Source organism: Pogona vitticeps, chromosome 7 (genome assembly GCF_051106095.1).
Source record: "Pogona vitticeps strain Pit_001003342236 chromosome 7, PviZW2.1, whole genome shotgun sequence".
NCBI lineage: Eukaryota > Metazoa > Chordata > Lepidosauria > Squamata > Agamidae > Pogona > Pogona vitticeps.
The window spans coordinates 11,860,243-11,874,979 of record NC_135789.1 but is presented as its reverse complement, the minus strand read 5'-3'; the positions used below and the strand labels follow the sequence as shown (position 1 = coordinate 11,874,979).

The window sequence follows — 14,737 nt, the reverse complement described above, 5'->3', positions numbered from 1 at the left end:
ATAACTTCATACCCACTTGTCATACTTCTTTTGAACCTTGTTATATTGAACAACAGAAAAGTAACTTCTTACAAGTACAGTAACTGTTGGTGAAATCCAGCTTTTTGTTCCAACTGGACCAGACTTGTTGAATGAATTGGACTCAGAGTCAACCCTAATCTGAGTAACAAGTTACTCTGGGCCCTGACAGAGACACACACACACACACCCGCCCCCCCCCCCCCCGGTGTTGATGATTTCCAGGTCTCCTTTGTAGCCAATCCAGGTAGATTTGTGGAAACCAGGGGTCAAGGTGGGGCAGCAGGCATGTTAAAAGGCTGCAAGACGTGTGGGGGGGAAGCGGCCGGGGGTGTAGGGCCCACCCAGATCCAGAAGCATCCAGGTGCTGTTGACGGCCCTTTCAGATAAAACGGGACCAGAAAGTCAGTTTTGGGTTTTCGTGTCCTTCCATTTCACACAAACAAGGGAAACGGGGGGTGGGATTCGGTTCTGGTGGGGAAGCCCTGGAAAGTGGCAACGGCTTTGGGGGGGGGCAGGTGTTTCCCACCTCCTTCATAAGCCACGCGGAAGGAAGACCACGGCCACCAGCTTCGTTTGCCTTGCATAGAATCCGAATGCTGAGTCTCTCCTAAGACTGCCTAAGCTGAGCCTCCCAGAAGTGGGGAGTCCTCCTCCAACCCACTGAAGTCCAGGCCTGCCGCCGGGCTCCTCTCCCCTGCCCGGCAGCCCTTCCCTCCCTCCGCTCTCAGGCCCCTCTCGCCTGAGGTGCTTCTGCTCCGGCCACCCGGTGAGCCAGGCTCCCTCCCTCCCTCCCTTGACTCCCGGGGTGGGGTGGGGCGGGTGGGAAAGCTTTCCAGGAGGGTTTCATTTTCATTTTTTGCCTGATAGGCTAAGCCAGGATGGCACTTGGAATGTCTTCCGACACTGCACATGGGGGGGGGGGAGAGAGGAATTCTGAAAGGGACAGCGTTTTGAGCAGTCCATGACGTCTACGCTTCAGAGCAGTTTGATAATAGCTGTTTAATAACAAAAACAACAAAAACAAAAGACAACAACAACAACAACAACTACTACTACTACTACTACTACTACTACTATTATTATTATTATTATTATTATTATTATTATTATTATTAATAATAATAATAATAATAATAATAATAATAATAATAATAATAATAATAATAATAATAATAATAATAATAATAATAATAATAATAATAATAATAATAATAATAATAGAACTGCAGAACTGGAAGGTGGGGAATCAAACTCCCAACCTCTAGCTCCACAGTCAGAGACCTAATAAATCACTGAGCTATCCATCATCATCATCATCTTAGAGCTGCCGAGCTGGAAGGGAGAGCCTCTGGATCATGGAGTCCAGCCCCTGTCCAAGAGGCCTAGCGGGGGAATCAAATTCCCGACCTTTGGCTCCGTGGCCACATCCCTCAACCCTTCAGCTCCCCATCAGTGGGTGCCTGCTGGGATCTGTAGTCAGTCCGAGGAGGGACTTGGAACATTCGGCCCTTAGGCTCACCAGCAGAGGATCCGACGTTCCTCCTCAAACGAGAAATCCAGCAAGATGGCCACCCGGCAGGCCCGCTTGATCAGAAAGGCTCTCTGGTGTGGCAAATAGAGGAACATGCATTGCAACCAAGCGCCCCCCCCGCCAAGACTGCTCTCTTCCCCCCCCCGCCCGTTATGCCCTCTTCTTGCTTCCTCTTCTTCCCTGCGGTTGCCCGCCTGGGCATTTGGCAGGGCTTCTGGGTCAAAGGGAAGGACGCAGTAGCCTTGCCAACGGGCCCCTGGGTGGGGGTGCGAATGCTGCTGCCTCAGGGCACCTTGCTAGTGCACCTTGGAAGCCGCCAGGGGGAAGCTTGGCCAGGCAGGTGGGTCCCCTGGCCCAGGTGGGCCTGCCTGACTGCCTGCCGGCCGGCCACCCTCCCCGGCTGGAGCGCATAGCAACCTGTCCCAAGGATCAGGTTCCCAGCGCAGGTAGTGCAAACGGCACTTCCTGCTTGGGCAAGGGAGGAGTCAAGAGGAGGACGAGAGCGAGCGAGCGAGAGACGGGCAGAGAGCAGCCGAAAGAAAGAAAGAAAGAACCCACAAAGGCAGGAAGGAAGGCAGGAGAGCCGCAGGGACGGGAAGCCGCCTCTCCCCCCCCTCCCAGACCCCTCTCCAGCATGAAATCGGATCGCGAGGAGACCAAGCCGGGTAGGTCCCGCTCCGAAGGGTCGCTCGCTGGGCTCTGCCTGGCCTTCTCACCTCCCCCCTCCGCGAGGGGGGAGATACCGGCCCAAGCACCTGCAGGGCCGGCTTTCCTTGCCAGGAGTGTGGCGTGTTTGAGGGGGAGGAGTGGGGGGGTTGTAATAAAAGCCGGGGGGGGGTGCTGAAGGGAGGCCAGCAGAAACTCCTGTCCAAACATCATCCTTGGCTTGAACACCCGCCGAATAGGAGAGGCGGTGCCCGCACTCTCTTGCGCTCCCTCGGTGCTCTGGGAGTGCCAGGGCGAGCCCGGAGGGCGGTTCCGGGAGGCAGCCCCTGTTTATCACCTCCCCCTGCAAGGAGGAATGGGGGGGGGTCAGGCATACCTTCAGGGGCTGTGGTGGCATGGCTGTCGTGCGCAGATGCCGACCGGGCCGGGAAAGGAGCGTGGGGAGTGTCAGGTGGGGTCCGAGAGGTGCAGAGAAACTTTCTTTCCCCCCCCCCACAAGGTGCTGACTTTGCTCAATCCCTGGCGTGTGGAGGTGGGGGCCCGGCTGGGTGCTCTTGCTGGCACAGGGGGACGGGGAACCCCCAACGAGGAGGGAGTCCCAGCGGGTGAAATCCTGGCAAAAGCTGGGCCTTCCTGTTTGGCACACGTCGGGGGGGGTTGCCCTTTGAGAGGTGAACACGCAGCAGGGGGGAGCCCAGTACTGGGCATCTGCCAGGACCGGAAGTGGGGTGTGTGCCTTGAGCCCTAATAGGATGCCCTCCTTTTGCCACCCCCAAAATCAAGGACTGCCTGACTCGGAGACGCGTGGATCTGAGCCCAGGAGTCAGTAGGTGGCTTAGCGGAGAACAGGGTGCTGGACTTGGGAGGCCTGGGTTCAAGTTGCTGGTAAATCTCACCAGGAAGGGGGGGGGGCAATGGGAAGGCTTCTCCCTGTGCACCCCACAGACCTCTCAATGGGTCCCTGTACATCAGAAGCGCCTTGGCAGCACGCAGCTACTGCCGATCGATGCCCCTCCCCATTCGGAGGGCCCCCGTGGGTCAGGTAGAGGCTCATCAAGGGGACCAGCCCTGACGCCGCTGTTTTCCTCTCTAGGAGCAGCGAGCGGGTCTTTTGTAAAGTCAGTAGGCCTTGATCACTCAAGACCTAACCACTTCCGCGTGACTTTGCTTTACCACCAAGGTAAACCACCCCTTCAAGACCTCCCTTACCTTGGAAACCCAAAACTGGGGGGGGGGCGGGCAGCTGGGCAATGGGGACCCCACGGGGGTGCCCGTCTTTGTCTGGGATGGAGACGGTGGGGTAAGTGGAGCCGGGTAGACAAACCGCCTGGCTACCGCGGCCTTGCTCCAGGGTCGGAGGTTCGCTTGGGGAAGGCTACTTTTTTAAACAACAGTCCCCAAGAGGGCTGGGTGATTCTGGGCCTTGTAGTCTAAAAAAAATGATCTGGTCCAACCTCAGGACTAAATGTGGCTCAGTTTTAGCAGGCCACCGTGTCTCTTGCGCCAAGAAAGCTGCTCCGGAAGGAAGGCCAGGCGAAAGCCGGGAGCAACAGTAAGCGTGTTTCATTGCGTCTGGACTACAATGCCCAGACTCCCCACCTGGTCGAGGTCTAGTGTTGGTCTGGGGGTCATCCAGTGGAGCTGAATGGGAGGAGGTGCAGGACCCATTTAAGAGGATGTCTTCACATCCCTTAAAACTATGGACGGAGGGTGACGACCCATTTAAGAGGGACTAGAGAGATCCACAGAGCGCGGGGTGTGTTTTTGTATGTATGTGTGTAATCAGTAACTGCTAGAGAAGGTGGTCTGTCTCTTATCTTCAGGATCATAGGCTGGGGAAGGGGTTATTTCTGCTGGATCTTTCTCCTGCTTCTGGATTTCTGATGGGAGCATCTGGGTGACCTCAGGTGGCTCCACCAAAAACCGAGGATTGCATGTTGTTGAAACGGTTTGCAACTGACCTGAAAAGTCCTGCTGATAAGCCCCTTTTTCCCTGAAGCCACAGCCGTGAGGGGCAAGGGGTGGTGGTGGAGGTCTGCTAAGTGATGCCGGCAGCCGAGAAGGGGAGCAGGGCAGGGCAGATTCAGTGGGGTGGTCTTAGACCCCAGGAAGGTCTGGGTTCAAACATCTCACATGGGCACACCCAGGATGGTGCTTCCCAACCTTGGGTCCCCCAGAAGTTCTTGGACAGCAACTCCCAGAAATCCTGGCCAGCCTGGTGAGCAGTGAAGGCTTCTGGGATTTTTTAGCCAAGAACATCTGGGGGACCCAACATTGGGAACCATTGACCTAGAACCCAGACTCTCGATCTAGCCTACATGGCAGGGGGGTTGTGAATGTCACCCAGGCCGTGCTCTGATTTTTAAATCTGTAACCAAGAGTAAACACATTTGCACGAAACAGAGATGTCAGCCCTGTTTTCTTCTTTCCTGGTGCTCCACCTGCCCTCTTGAACCCTCTGAAGAGTCATGATGATGATGATGGGTAGTGAACAGAGCTTTGGACCAAGACTTGGAAGTTCAGGAAACTCCACCGGTGACGGTGAATCAGTTTCTCTTTCTCTCTCTCAGTCCCAACCACCTCTCAGCTGTTGTGATGATTAAAGGCAGCCAAGGGAGGTGTAAAAACCGCTTTCAGTTTAGCGGGAAAAAGTTGTAGACATAACAAACAAGCAAATGCATGCTGCCCAAGTCAGCTGTGATTATAATTTTGGAAAGGTAGTATTAAATAAGTGAGTTGTTGTAAACTCTGTATCTTTTTTTATTTATTTATTTTTACAAGTAGATTGATATGTTGGGCCTGTCCAGTTCCTCCCCCCCCCCCCCGGTCTATTCCCACTTAAAGCAGCTTCTGGAGAGACACTTGGCTTTCAGCTCTTTTGCAAACCCATCCATGTGTCCGCTTTAAATCCAAAACCCCGGGGGGGGGAGAACCGGATGGTCGGAAGGATGCCGAAACGGAGCCAAATTCCAGTTCTGACAGACGGGAAACCGAAAAGTTCTGCAATTGTTTGGAAACCGTTTTCTGCTTCTCCTTCTCCGTGGAATCAAATGGATTTCCCCCCCCCCCCCCAAATGGGTCCCCAAAACACCTGGTGGAAGAACAGGCTGGTCTAAATCGAGGGGAATTTTTCTCTCCTCTGGAAAATTCTGTGTCTTAAAGAGGGGAAGAATTGTGGGGAATTGTAGATGTTTCCCTCTCTTCTGACCCACTCCTTGGAAACTCCAGGGAAGTTACAGTTTAACTACTCAAGGGTGGACTTTATCCTTTTAAGCCTGGGGCCCTGCAGAGCCATTGCCCTTCGGCTGCAGGAGGCTGGCGAGGCCAAACGAAGGGCCCGGAGAGGGATGCCCCGAGAAGGGGACAGCGCGGGGGGGGGGGGGAACTATGGCCTTAAGGCGAGTCCCCTACACCAGGGATCCCCAATCGTTTTGGCACCGCAGACCAGTGTAGCATCTATGCAGGGGGGGAGTCTTTGCATGCGGGGTGTGTGCATGCATCCATACATGCCTATGGAGGAGCATGCGTCTGTGCATGGGGGAGCATGCATACGTGGGGGGGTGTGCCTCTGTGCGTGCGGGGTGGGGCGGGAGAGGCGTCTCCACGGCCCAGTCCTGCCAAGGCCACGTCGGGGTGCGTGTGTGTGTCAGGGACTCCTGCCCTTCTACGGCTTAACCGAAATTGCCCCTCGGATCCTGGTGGCGTTTTGGTTGGCTGGCCTTGCTGGGAAATTTCCCTATGCCCAAATGTTTGCCTTTTGGAGATGTCCAGTAGAAGACGCAGAGACTGCATTTCTTCCCGTTTTGCTTTGCAGTTCCCCCCTGCCTTTTTGTAGGCTGCGTGCGTTTCTATCCCGCCTGCCTTCTAAGAAGGAGAAGCCCCCTTCTCCGGTGGGTTTTGCCTGACCTTCTCAAATTTAAGAGCTAAGGAGGTGTTTATTGGTATAGATTGCTATGCGGAAGCAAGGGAGTGAAAGAAACCCACTTCACAACCCCCCCCTTACTTGTCCCAAAACATCTGGGGTTCAGAGATAGACTCTACCTAACCATGGATGGTTCGCTTAGCTATCACATCTCATCATAGGGAGTACAAATCTATTGTTTTACAAAAAAAAAAAAAAACCTCAACAAATCAGATTTTTATCTAAATCTGATTTTTTAAAATTGTTACAAAGCTTTTCAATTTTTTTTTTTTTAAGAACAAGTCCTGAGCGGTGATAGTTTTGAATTTAAAATGTGTTGGAGCACAAGGATGTGGGATGAGGGTTATACTGTACATCCTAATTGGGCAACATCGTAAATTGGGCCCAAGTAAATTAAAAAGAAAAAGAAAGAAAGAAAAAAAGATTTGTGAACAGAGTCCGTTTGTTCTTTGGCGTGGCCTTCCCGGTGCATCGCTTAGCTTAGTCTTCCTGTCTTGGCAAGCCCACAAGTTCCATTGTTTCAAATGGGCCTACTCTAAAGTAAGAGCAGGCTAATTTCAATTGGCGGAATGTACATACCGAGGAGTTGACGCGCCAAATCCCCGCAGATTCGAAGGGTGCAATTTACTCTGCAAAGTGACCGGCTATTCGCCAATGTATTTATGTAGGATGTATTCTAATATTTTAACAATTGTGAATAGGGGCCCGACAATTGTTGGATTGAGGCCTCAAGTTTGTGAGGGATGGGGAGAGTGTCCGACACACTTCCGTGTAGATTACTTCCTGTCTCGCCAAGCCCTCCATTTAGAAGATTGCCATCAGAAGGAGGTTCCTGCCTGCAGGGGTACAAAACTTGTTAGCAACAGGATTCGGAGGTGAGGCGTCACAGACGGAATCAGCTTTGTTTACAAACTCAGAGTCAAGATACTCTGGAACACACACGGACACACACCACCTTCTACACATAATATCATATTCAAATCTCCAAACACACACACACACAAAACCCTCCAGTTTATGAATGCGGGAGATTGTGCTTCTTTATCCACGATTCAATACACCAGGAAACGGCCCAAGATGGCTGCGTAAATATCGTGCCTGCGTTGCCAGCAGGAAAAAGGGATGCCAGGCTTGACCGAGCAAAGGTTGGCAACACTCATAGCGGCCGTCCAGAGGGTCTCCACGGGATCCCTTCTCGGGCTCACTGCTGTTCACAAAGTGACACCACACAAGGGACAACCCCAGAAGCTGGCTCCCCCCCCCCAAAAAAAATCAGTCAGCCACTTCTCGCTCAAATACAAAGTGACAGCCAGGGCTGTTTTTCATCACATTAAAAAAAAATAATACTTGCAGAAAGTGACTTCTGGGGTATTTTATGATCCCCTGGAAGTTCATTGTACAGGAGGACCCCCCTGTCAGCGGGATCAGTGCCCGCTGATCCACTTATCCGCTGCTGGGAAATACTGAATGGGGAAAAAAAACAGAAATAGGTATTTATTGTTTTTTTTTCTCAGGGGGTATTTAACAGAACTTACCGCTAGAGACCATGCAATCTACAGTGGTGCCTCGCTAGATAGTTACCCCGCATGGCAGTTTTTTCACTAGACATTGACTTTTTGCGATCGCTATAGCGATTCGCAAAACAGTGATTCCTATGGGGGAATTTCGCTGGACAATGTTTGGTCCCTGCTTCGCAAACCGATTTTCGATAGATGACGATTTTGACAGCTCCCTCCACTCTAGCAAAACAGGTGGAGGTCTTCCTCTTTTCCTGCTGCCTTCCACCCTTTCCCTGCGTGGTGGTCTTTTCCAACTTTATAGATGGAGTTTTATTTCAGTTCTGCAACAGAATATAATTCTTGACTACTAAAGCCACATAGCATTTCTCTCCCCGCCCCCAGACCCATATATATTATTCTAGCAAACTTCCATCAGTCCATTTATTTATTTTGGGGGTGTTGTGTTTCAAGGCCCTTATAATCTGAAGCTTTAAACTTCATCCTGAAACTCGCTTCAGTTGTGCGTAAATCTCGCACCGCTGTTCAGATGAGAGAGTGTGCCTCTTTCCCCCCAGGGTTCCAGGAATAACAAGTATCTCTAAAATGTGGGCGGGTGTGTGTGTTTCTGTTGATCTCTGTATGTGGCTGCTTTAATTCATTTGTGTCTGTTGTGTGTGTGTGTCAATCTGTCTTTTATTTACTCTTTGGTTATGGGTTTGCAGAATGTCCAGAATCCCCTGGATTGGCTGGGGGGTGGGGGTGTCTCCTGGGAGTTGTTGTCAAAAAATATCAGGCAAAATCCAAAGCAACAAAACAAAACCAGAAAACAAACAAACAAACATGTGTGGCACCTTACTGCTGATTTCTGTATTTCATTCCACATCTAGTTTTTTGCCATATATCTTAAGAAGTAGATTTGATCCGCAAAAACTCACATTAAGTGCAATAAATAATAATAATAATAATAATAATAATAATAATAATAATAATAATAATAATAATAATAATAATAATAATAATAATAATAATAATAATAATAATAATAATAATAATAATAATAATAATAATAATAATAATAGTTTTTAAGGTCCCACCTGCTTTTGTCTTTTGTTTGGGTAGGATTAGGTTTTTGAATTTTTATCTGATACGTCTGACAGACTAACTAAGACGGCTACCATTTCTAAAACTACAACTACCAGGAAAAGTTAGCTTTCCCATCTCTAAAACTCAGAGAGAGAGAGAGAGAGAGAGAGAGAGAGAGAGAGAGAGAGAGGATTTTAAAGCATCAAACAACGCCTCAAACAAGTCTTTTCTGGATCCCAGAGGGGTGTGGTTTATCTTAAAATATATATATTCAGGATTGTAGCTCAGAAAACAGGAGAAAAACTAAAAATGAATAGCAGGAAAAAATAAAATATTATGGCAAGTGGCCATCAATGGGGCAGCTTCCATGTTTTAATTCTTTCCCCCCCCTTCCCTTTAAACCCGGAACATAACACCTGTTGTTCCAGCTGGGTCTGATGATGAAACCTCCTCCTGCTTCCCCCCCCCTCCTTCCACTGAGTCACGGATTTGGGTTGCGGAACGTAGGTGTGCTGTTGCCCTCTGGGCTCCGTCAGGCAGAGGTTGGCCAGGTAGAGAGGAAGAGGGAGACCCGGCTTCTCCTCCCTCGGTGGAAAAGCTCAGCAGGTGGGCGGATGCCTCCAGCCGCGGGAGGTCCACCATCTCTGACCAGCAGAACCAGTTTTACGGCTGTCTGTTTCTTTTGCTTTGGCCGAAAACCTGTAGTCCGGCTTGGCAGAATAGATCTCCAGATTCTCTCTCTCTCTCTCTCTGAATCCATCCATCTGTAATCTTAAATTTAAGCAGTGCCGTTCCTGCAGTGAGCTTGAGGCTGCCTGCATAGATTTCTTCCTCCTGGTTTTATCTTCCCAACAAGCCTGTGAAGCACAGGCCTGGTTGAGACACAGACTGCCTCTTCGTCATCATCATCTAGCGAGTTTCACGGCTCGGTTGGGGATTCGAGGCATGTTCTCTGAAGCCCCAGCCCAGCACGCAAACTGCAAAAAGCCGCCCTTCAATCCATCTCACAGGCTTGGGGGGGGGGGATCTTTGTGAGCCAAAAATTGGGGGGGGGGGTTCTTTGCCAGCTAGTGGACAATGCTCTTATTCCCCCCCCCTTACCTGTTGGGAGAATAAGGTGCGTGGGGGAGTGGCTTCTGCTTGGCGCTATTTGCACCAGCCATCTTAGGTTGCAGAGGGGCTGAACAAGAGTTCCACGGAGGAGAGGCCCTCACCCCCTCTCGCTGCTGCACCCATGCTTTGCATGAAGGCAGAAGGACCGGGGCTGTTGGGGTCTCGGGGGATTGCTGGACTTCTTGGGGGGTGCTGACCAAGCTCAGAGGGGGCATTGCTGCAGGGATACAAATGGTGTCTGTTGGAGTGGGGGTCTTGGCCCCCGTTCCCCACTCTGGGCTTCTGGGCGCTGGGTGGTTGTTCCTCCAGAGGCCATAATGGGCCCAAAGGCAGGCGCCCGCCCACCTGCCCCTTAGTGCCATCCTGGCTTTTCGGTGCCCCTATGCAGGTGGGTTGGACTAGATGGCCTTTGAGAGGCCCCTTCCAACGCCACAATTCCATTCTATTCTAAGCCGGCGGGGAGAGGCATCTCTTCTTCCAAGTCCCTTTCCTAGCCCCGCATTGGTGGCATCCCGCGGGCCCAACCCTTGGTCTCATCTTGAACTCTCCGAGCACAGCGGAGTGCCGGCGACATGGCGACCCTTCCCGAGTCGTGCCCAGGGGTAACGGGCGTGAAGAAGATCCGGGGGACCGGCGATGATGTGCTCTCTTCAGCTGCCACAATTATCTCCCGTTGTTATTTTTCTCCTTCGCGGGGTTACAAAACTGCCTCAAGCTGCTTCCCAGTCATTAACCTCCAGCCTCAACCTCCCAACCTATGTGGGCCTTCGCCACCTCCTTGGAACCGTGGCCCGGAAGCATCCGGAAGGCTAGAGGTTTCCTGCCCGCTTATTTGCAGAGGCGTCTGCAGGGTTATCGGGTGTCGAGCTGTCTGTGTCCCTCCGACTCAAGCTGGGAGGCCACGATCTCGATCTCAAACTTGGCACTGGCAGTCCGAGACTATGGGATGCCGCCAGCTTGTCACCTCTCTGCAAATGGTGTGTGTGTGGGGGGGAAATGCAGGCAGTGACGGGAGTGGAGTCACGCATGGCCCCTGGAGCCACATAGGAAGCCACAGGGCCTCTCCAAATTTTATTTATTTATTTGATTTTTATCCCGCCTATCTGGACCAATGGTCCACTCTAGGCGGCTAGAATCTCTCTCTCTCTCTCTCTTTCCAGCCATGGTAGAAGGAAATGGGCAGAACTGAACTCCGGACCTTCCTTGGTGCTTCTCTGCCCCCTCATGGTTGAGTCAACATTGGGGCTTAGAAAACTGTGCTGGGTCGGGAATTCTGGGGGGTTCTTCCTGTCTTCCTAAGAAAGGTTTGACCACCTCATTTGGTTTTTATTTATTTAAAACATTTTTATCCTGCTCTTTTCCTTAAAAGGGATCCCTAGGTGGCTCATATCATTAAAAAAAAAAAAACAATATTTAAAAGCTAAAAAAAACAGTAAGTATACAAATATTTAAAAAGAATTTAACAAGTATGGTAAATAAAAAGTGTCATCCGATGCGACCAACATGAATTTGACCCAACTCTGGGAAGCAGTGAAGACAGGAGGGCCTGGTGTGCTCTGGTCCATGGGGTCACGAAGAGTCGGACACGACTTAACAACTAAACCACAGTGGTAAATAAAATCCATATTAAAGCAGCAGAGCATACAACGATCCATTCAAAAACCCCTCTCGGACCTCCAGTCTTTCAGGGTCTCCTTGAAGAGAAAGGTCTTTGCCTGCTGGTGGAAGGAGGGCACAGACCGCTTTCCCTTCCCCATTCCTAGGAAGGGAAGAGGGTGGTGATGCTCTCTTTGCCTGCTCTGTTATCTCCAGTTATTATTTTTCTCCCCCCCCTCTCTTTCTCTTGCAAACATCCCTCAAGCGGTTTGCCAACCATTAACCTTGTCATACCTCGTCAGCGGAGACGAGCGGAGGAGCTGGAGAGACCGAAGGGTTTTCCTTCGGTTCCTCCAGTTCAAAGTGGGCTCGTCTCGCTCAGCGCCAACCCTGCCGTGTGGGTTCTTCCTTCTTCCGTGAGAGCTGTGGGGCTGGCCTGGGAGGTTGAATTGAGGGGAGAGCACTCTTAGCTCTTGGCCCGCAAAGCTTTGCCCCAGGAAAGGATGAGAGTTTGACCCCGTCCGAAATTATAGAGGACCACCACTCCCATTTTCTCTGATCATCGGCCAGGCCAGTTGGGGCTGACAGGAGTAAAGAATCCAATACCGTCTCGGACTGCAGTTCCAAACCTTTTTCAAGTTGCGCCCCCCTGTAATGACAGCCCAAGGAACCTGCAACACCCCTCGGCCCCCATTTATATTAAAAGGCACATTTCATGGGGTACAGTCACCCCTTCCCAGAAGGCGGGAGCTTCTTTTATTTGTTTGTTTGTTTGTTTGTTTATTAAATTTATACCCCGCCCCTCTAGACCATGTCTACTCGGGGCGGCTTACAACATAAAATAGGACAAAAGGTACAGTCACAAAGGGCCTGTTTCTCATATGTACACGTCCACACTAACTTTAATATCCCGCTCCAAGAATTATTTAACAAGGTTTACATATAAGGTAACCCATACCCCTCCTCCCCAATAAAACACTTCTTGGTTATCACACTCCCCAGGTTGGAAAATACTGATTTAGAAGGTCCCTTCTGGAAGCTGTCATCCCAGAAAGTGCCCATTTCCTGCCCTCGCGCTAATTTCCCTATTCGGGGATGCGCCCCTCAACGTGGTGAAAAGATCTGAGCGTGCCAGGGAAGCAGGGTGCAGTAGGCAAGACGGTGTTGCCAGCCTCAGCTGCTGGCCAGAGAAGCCAAGACAGCAGACGGAGACGCCTCCGTCACATCAGGGGAAGAGCCTTGATGAGGGTTCCTGTGAGGATGGGGGGGGGCACAGAAAGTCCCGGAGGGCAGCTACTAGCCCAAAGGGGCCACTGGTCAAGGCTCTTCCACAGCCAGTGGCCGTGACATTCAGGCTAACGCCGATCAGTCTTCTGCAGGAAGAGGTGGCGATAGATCGTTTCCAAATGCTGGATATGTCAAACATTGCATGGTAAAGCTGTCCAAAATGAAACAAGAAACAGTGCTGGAGGGTGAGACTCCCAAGGTTGGAGTCTACTGGGGAAGAGTTAAAAATAGGTATGAATCGCACTCCTACTTAATGGGGTGATTGGACCAAAGCCTAAATTACAATGTACACAATTGGAACTTGAAATATTTAAAGGGTGATTCAAGGCCAGCTCACAGCGGACTGCATAAACATCACAATTATCAGGGTGAGTAAACTAAAGTGGGCTGGAATTAGACACAAAGTCCATGAAGTGTTTTACTCAGGAAATAACAAACTCGGAAGAAGTCAGGTGGCTCTAACATTGAGGCAAGACATAGCACAAGTATTTAGGGGCTACAATGTAAAGTTGGTGGACTTTGTTCCCCCCCCCCCCGCAGGGCTTCCAGGAGATGAGTGGGTGGGAGGGAGAGTGGGGTCAGGAGGTACCCTCTATAAAGCATGAAAGAGCAACACAGCTGACACCCTCAGGAAGCAGTGGGGCAAGACATGACAAACTCATTTGAAGATGTCTAGAAACTTGCATAGGCTGTTCTCAGAAGGTCTGTTCTCCTATCTGAGTGTGCCGGTCCTGTTTGGCAAGACTTTGCATGCGTTTATAAGTAGTGGCAGCATATTCTCACAAGAGAATTAGAAATTAAGCAAAATGGATAATGTTGTTATCTGTCAGATAATAATGATCAGATAACAATTACTTGATGCTGTAAAAAGTGATGACCTTTTACTTAGGAAGATCATTGTGGCTGGATGTAATCCCTTCGTCACAAAGCAGGCAGGAGGAGGGGCAGATCTAATCGGGGTACTGACAGCCCGGGCAGTTTTTTGGCACGACAGGGAAGGATCTGAGTTTTAGACCATCTGCTGCATTCCGTGGGTTTTGCGTTGAGATTACAAATTATGTCAAGAAAAAGCTATCTCTGCTGCATTTTTTTTACTCAGAACCATGAGGTCTAGACTGTTTATCTGTAGGGAATTTATTTATTCAAAGGTGTTATACCTTTCGTTTCCTCTGCTGAGGTCTCTTTCTTCCCATATTAATCTCACAACGCTGTGAGATAGGTCAGGCTGAGAGAGAAAGCGACTGGCTCAAGGTTACCAGTTGGTTCATGGCTAAGTGGAGGACTTGAACCCCATCCCAGTCCGACGAATTACTGCAGAGTTTTGAATATTTGGTAAATTCCTCTCACTGGGCAGCAGAGGTACAGAGAATCACAGAGCAGAATTAGCTTCAAGTTCCCAGATTAGTCCATCCCTTTTTCCTCATCAGCTGGCAAATAAAAGGTTTCATTTACTTACAGCAAACAGATCAAAGAACAAACTGACAAAACATGGCTGCTTGAAACAACAGGCCGTGACAGACCCACTGACTGCTTCCGAAAGACAAAAGAGCAGAAACATTGGCAAGTCTTTGGTACCCAGTCGTGTCTTTGGTAGCAAGCCCCAAATCTGAGTCCCTATTAAAAAACATCCCCACCCCCAGTAAAAAAGGGAGAGATGGGTGGTTTCTGAGTTGTGAGTCGAATCTGGGTCATGGGGGGGGAACCTGAGTCACTTAAATCAGACTTTTGCAGCCCCCATCCATGCAAAAGAGAAGGGGAAAGAGAGATAGAGCAGAGAGGCGGGGCTCTCTCGGAATTCAGAGGCAGGGAAGGAGCGATTGGTCAGTGCTGGACTGATTGACAGTCACCTCAGCCCAGAAAGGGTCTCTCCCAGCCAGACCTGCTCAAGGCAGCTTCTGAGATTGCAAAAAAAACTCCCAACACATCTTGAGCCGCCCCCTCGGCAGCTTCCATCAGTGTTAGAGGACATGCTTGATCAGGTTGGATTCCCTGGAATCTCTTAGGTGAAGCTGAGCAGAG

General features: G+C 50.4%; 1 protein-coding gene across 4 annotated transcripts in view; it reads left to right on the top strand.

Annotated features, from left to right (window-relative positions):
- KAZN (kazrin, periplakin interacting protein) overlaps positions 1–14,737 on the top strand; it is a 174,523-nt gene that overhangs the window by 96,110 nt on the left and 63,676 nt on the right. Inside the window, exon 1 of one of the 4 annotated variants that reach the window (XM_078378981.1) lies at positions 1,728–2,217. The exons of the other annotated variants lie outside the window; for them this stretch is intronic. Within the exon in view, the coding sequence (XP_078235107.1) occupies positions 2,187–2,217 (31 nt within the window). The 5' untranslated portion in view covers positions 1,728–2,186. Of the gene's footprint in view, positions 1–1,727; positions 2,218–14,737 lie in introns of those variants that run through there. 4 annotated transcript variants of the gene reach the window in all.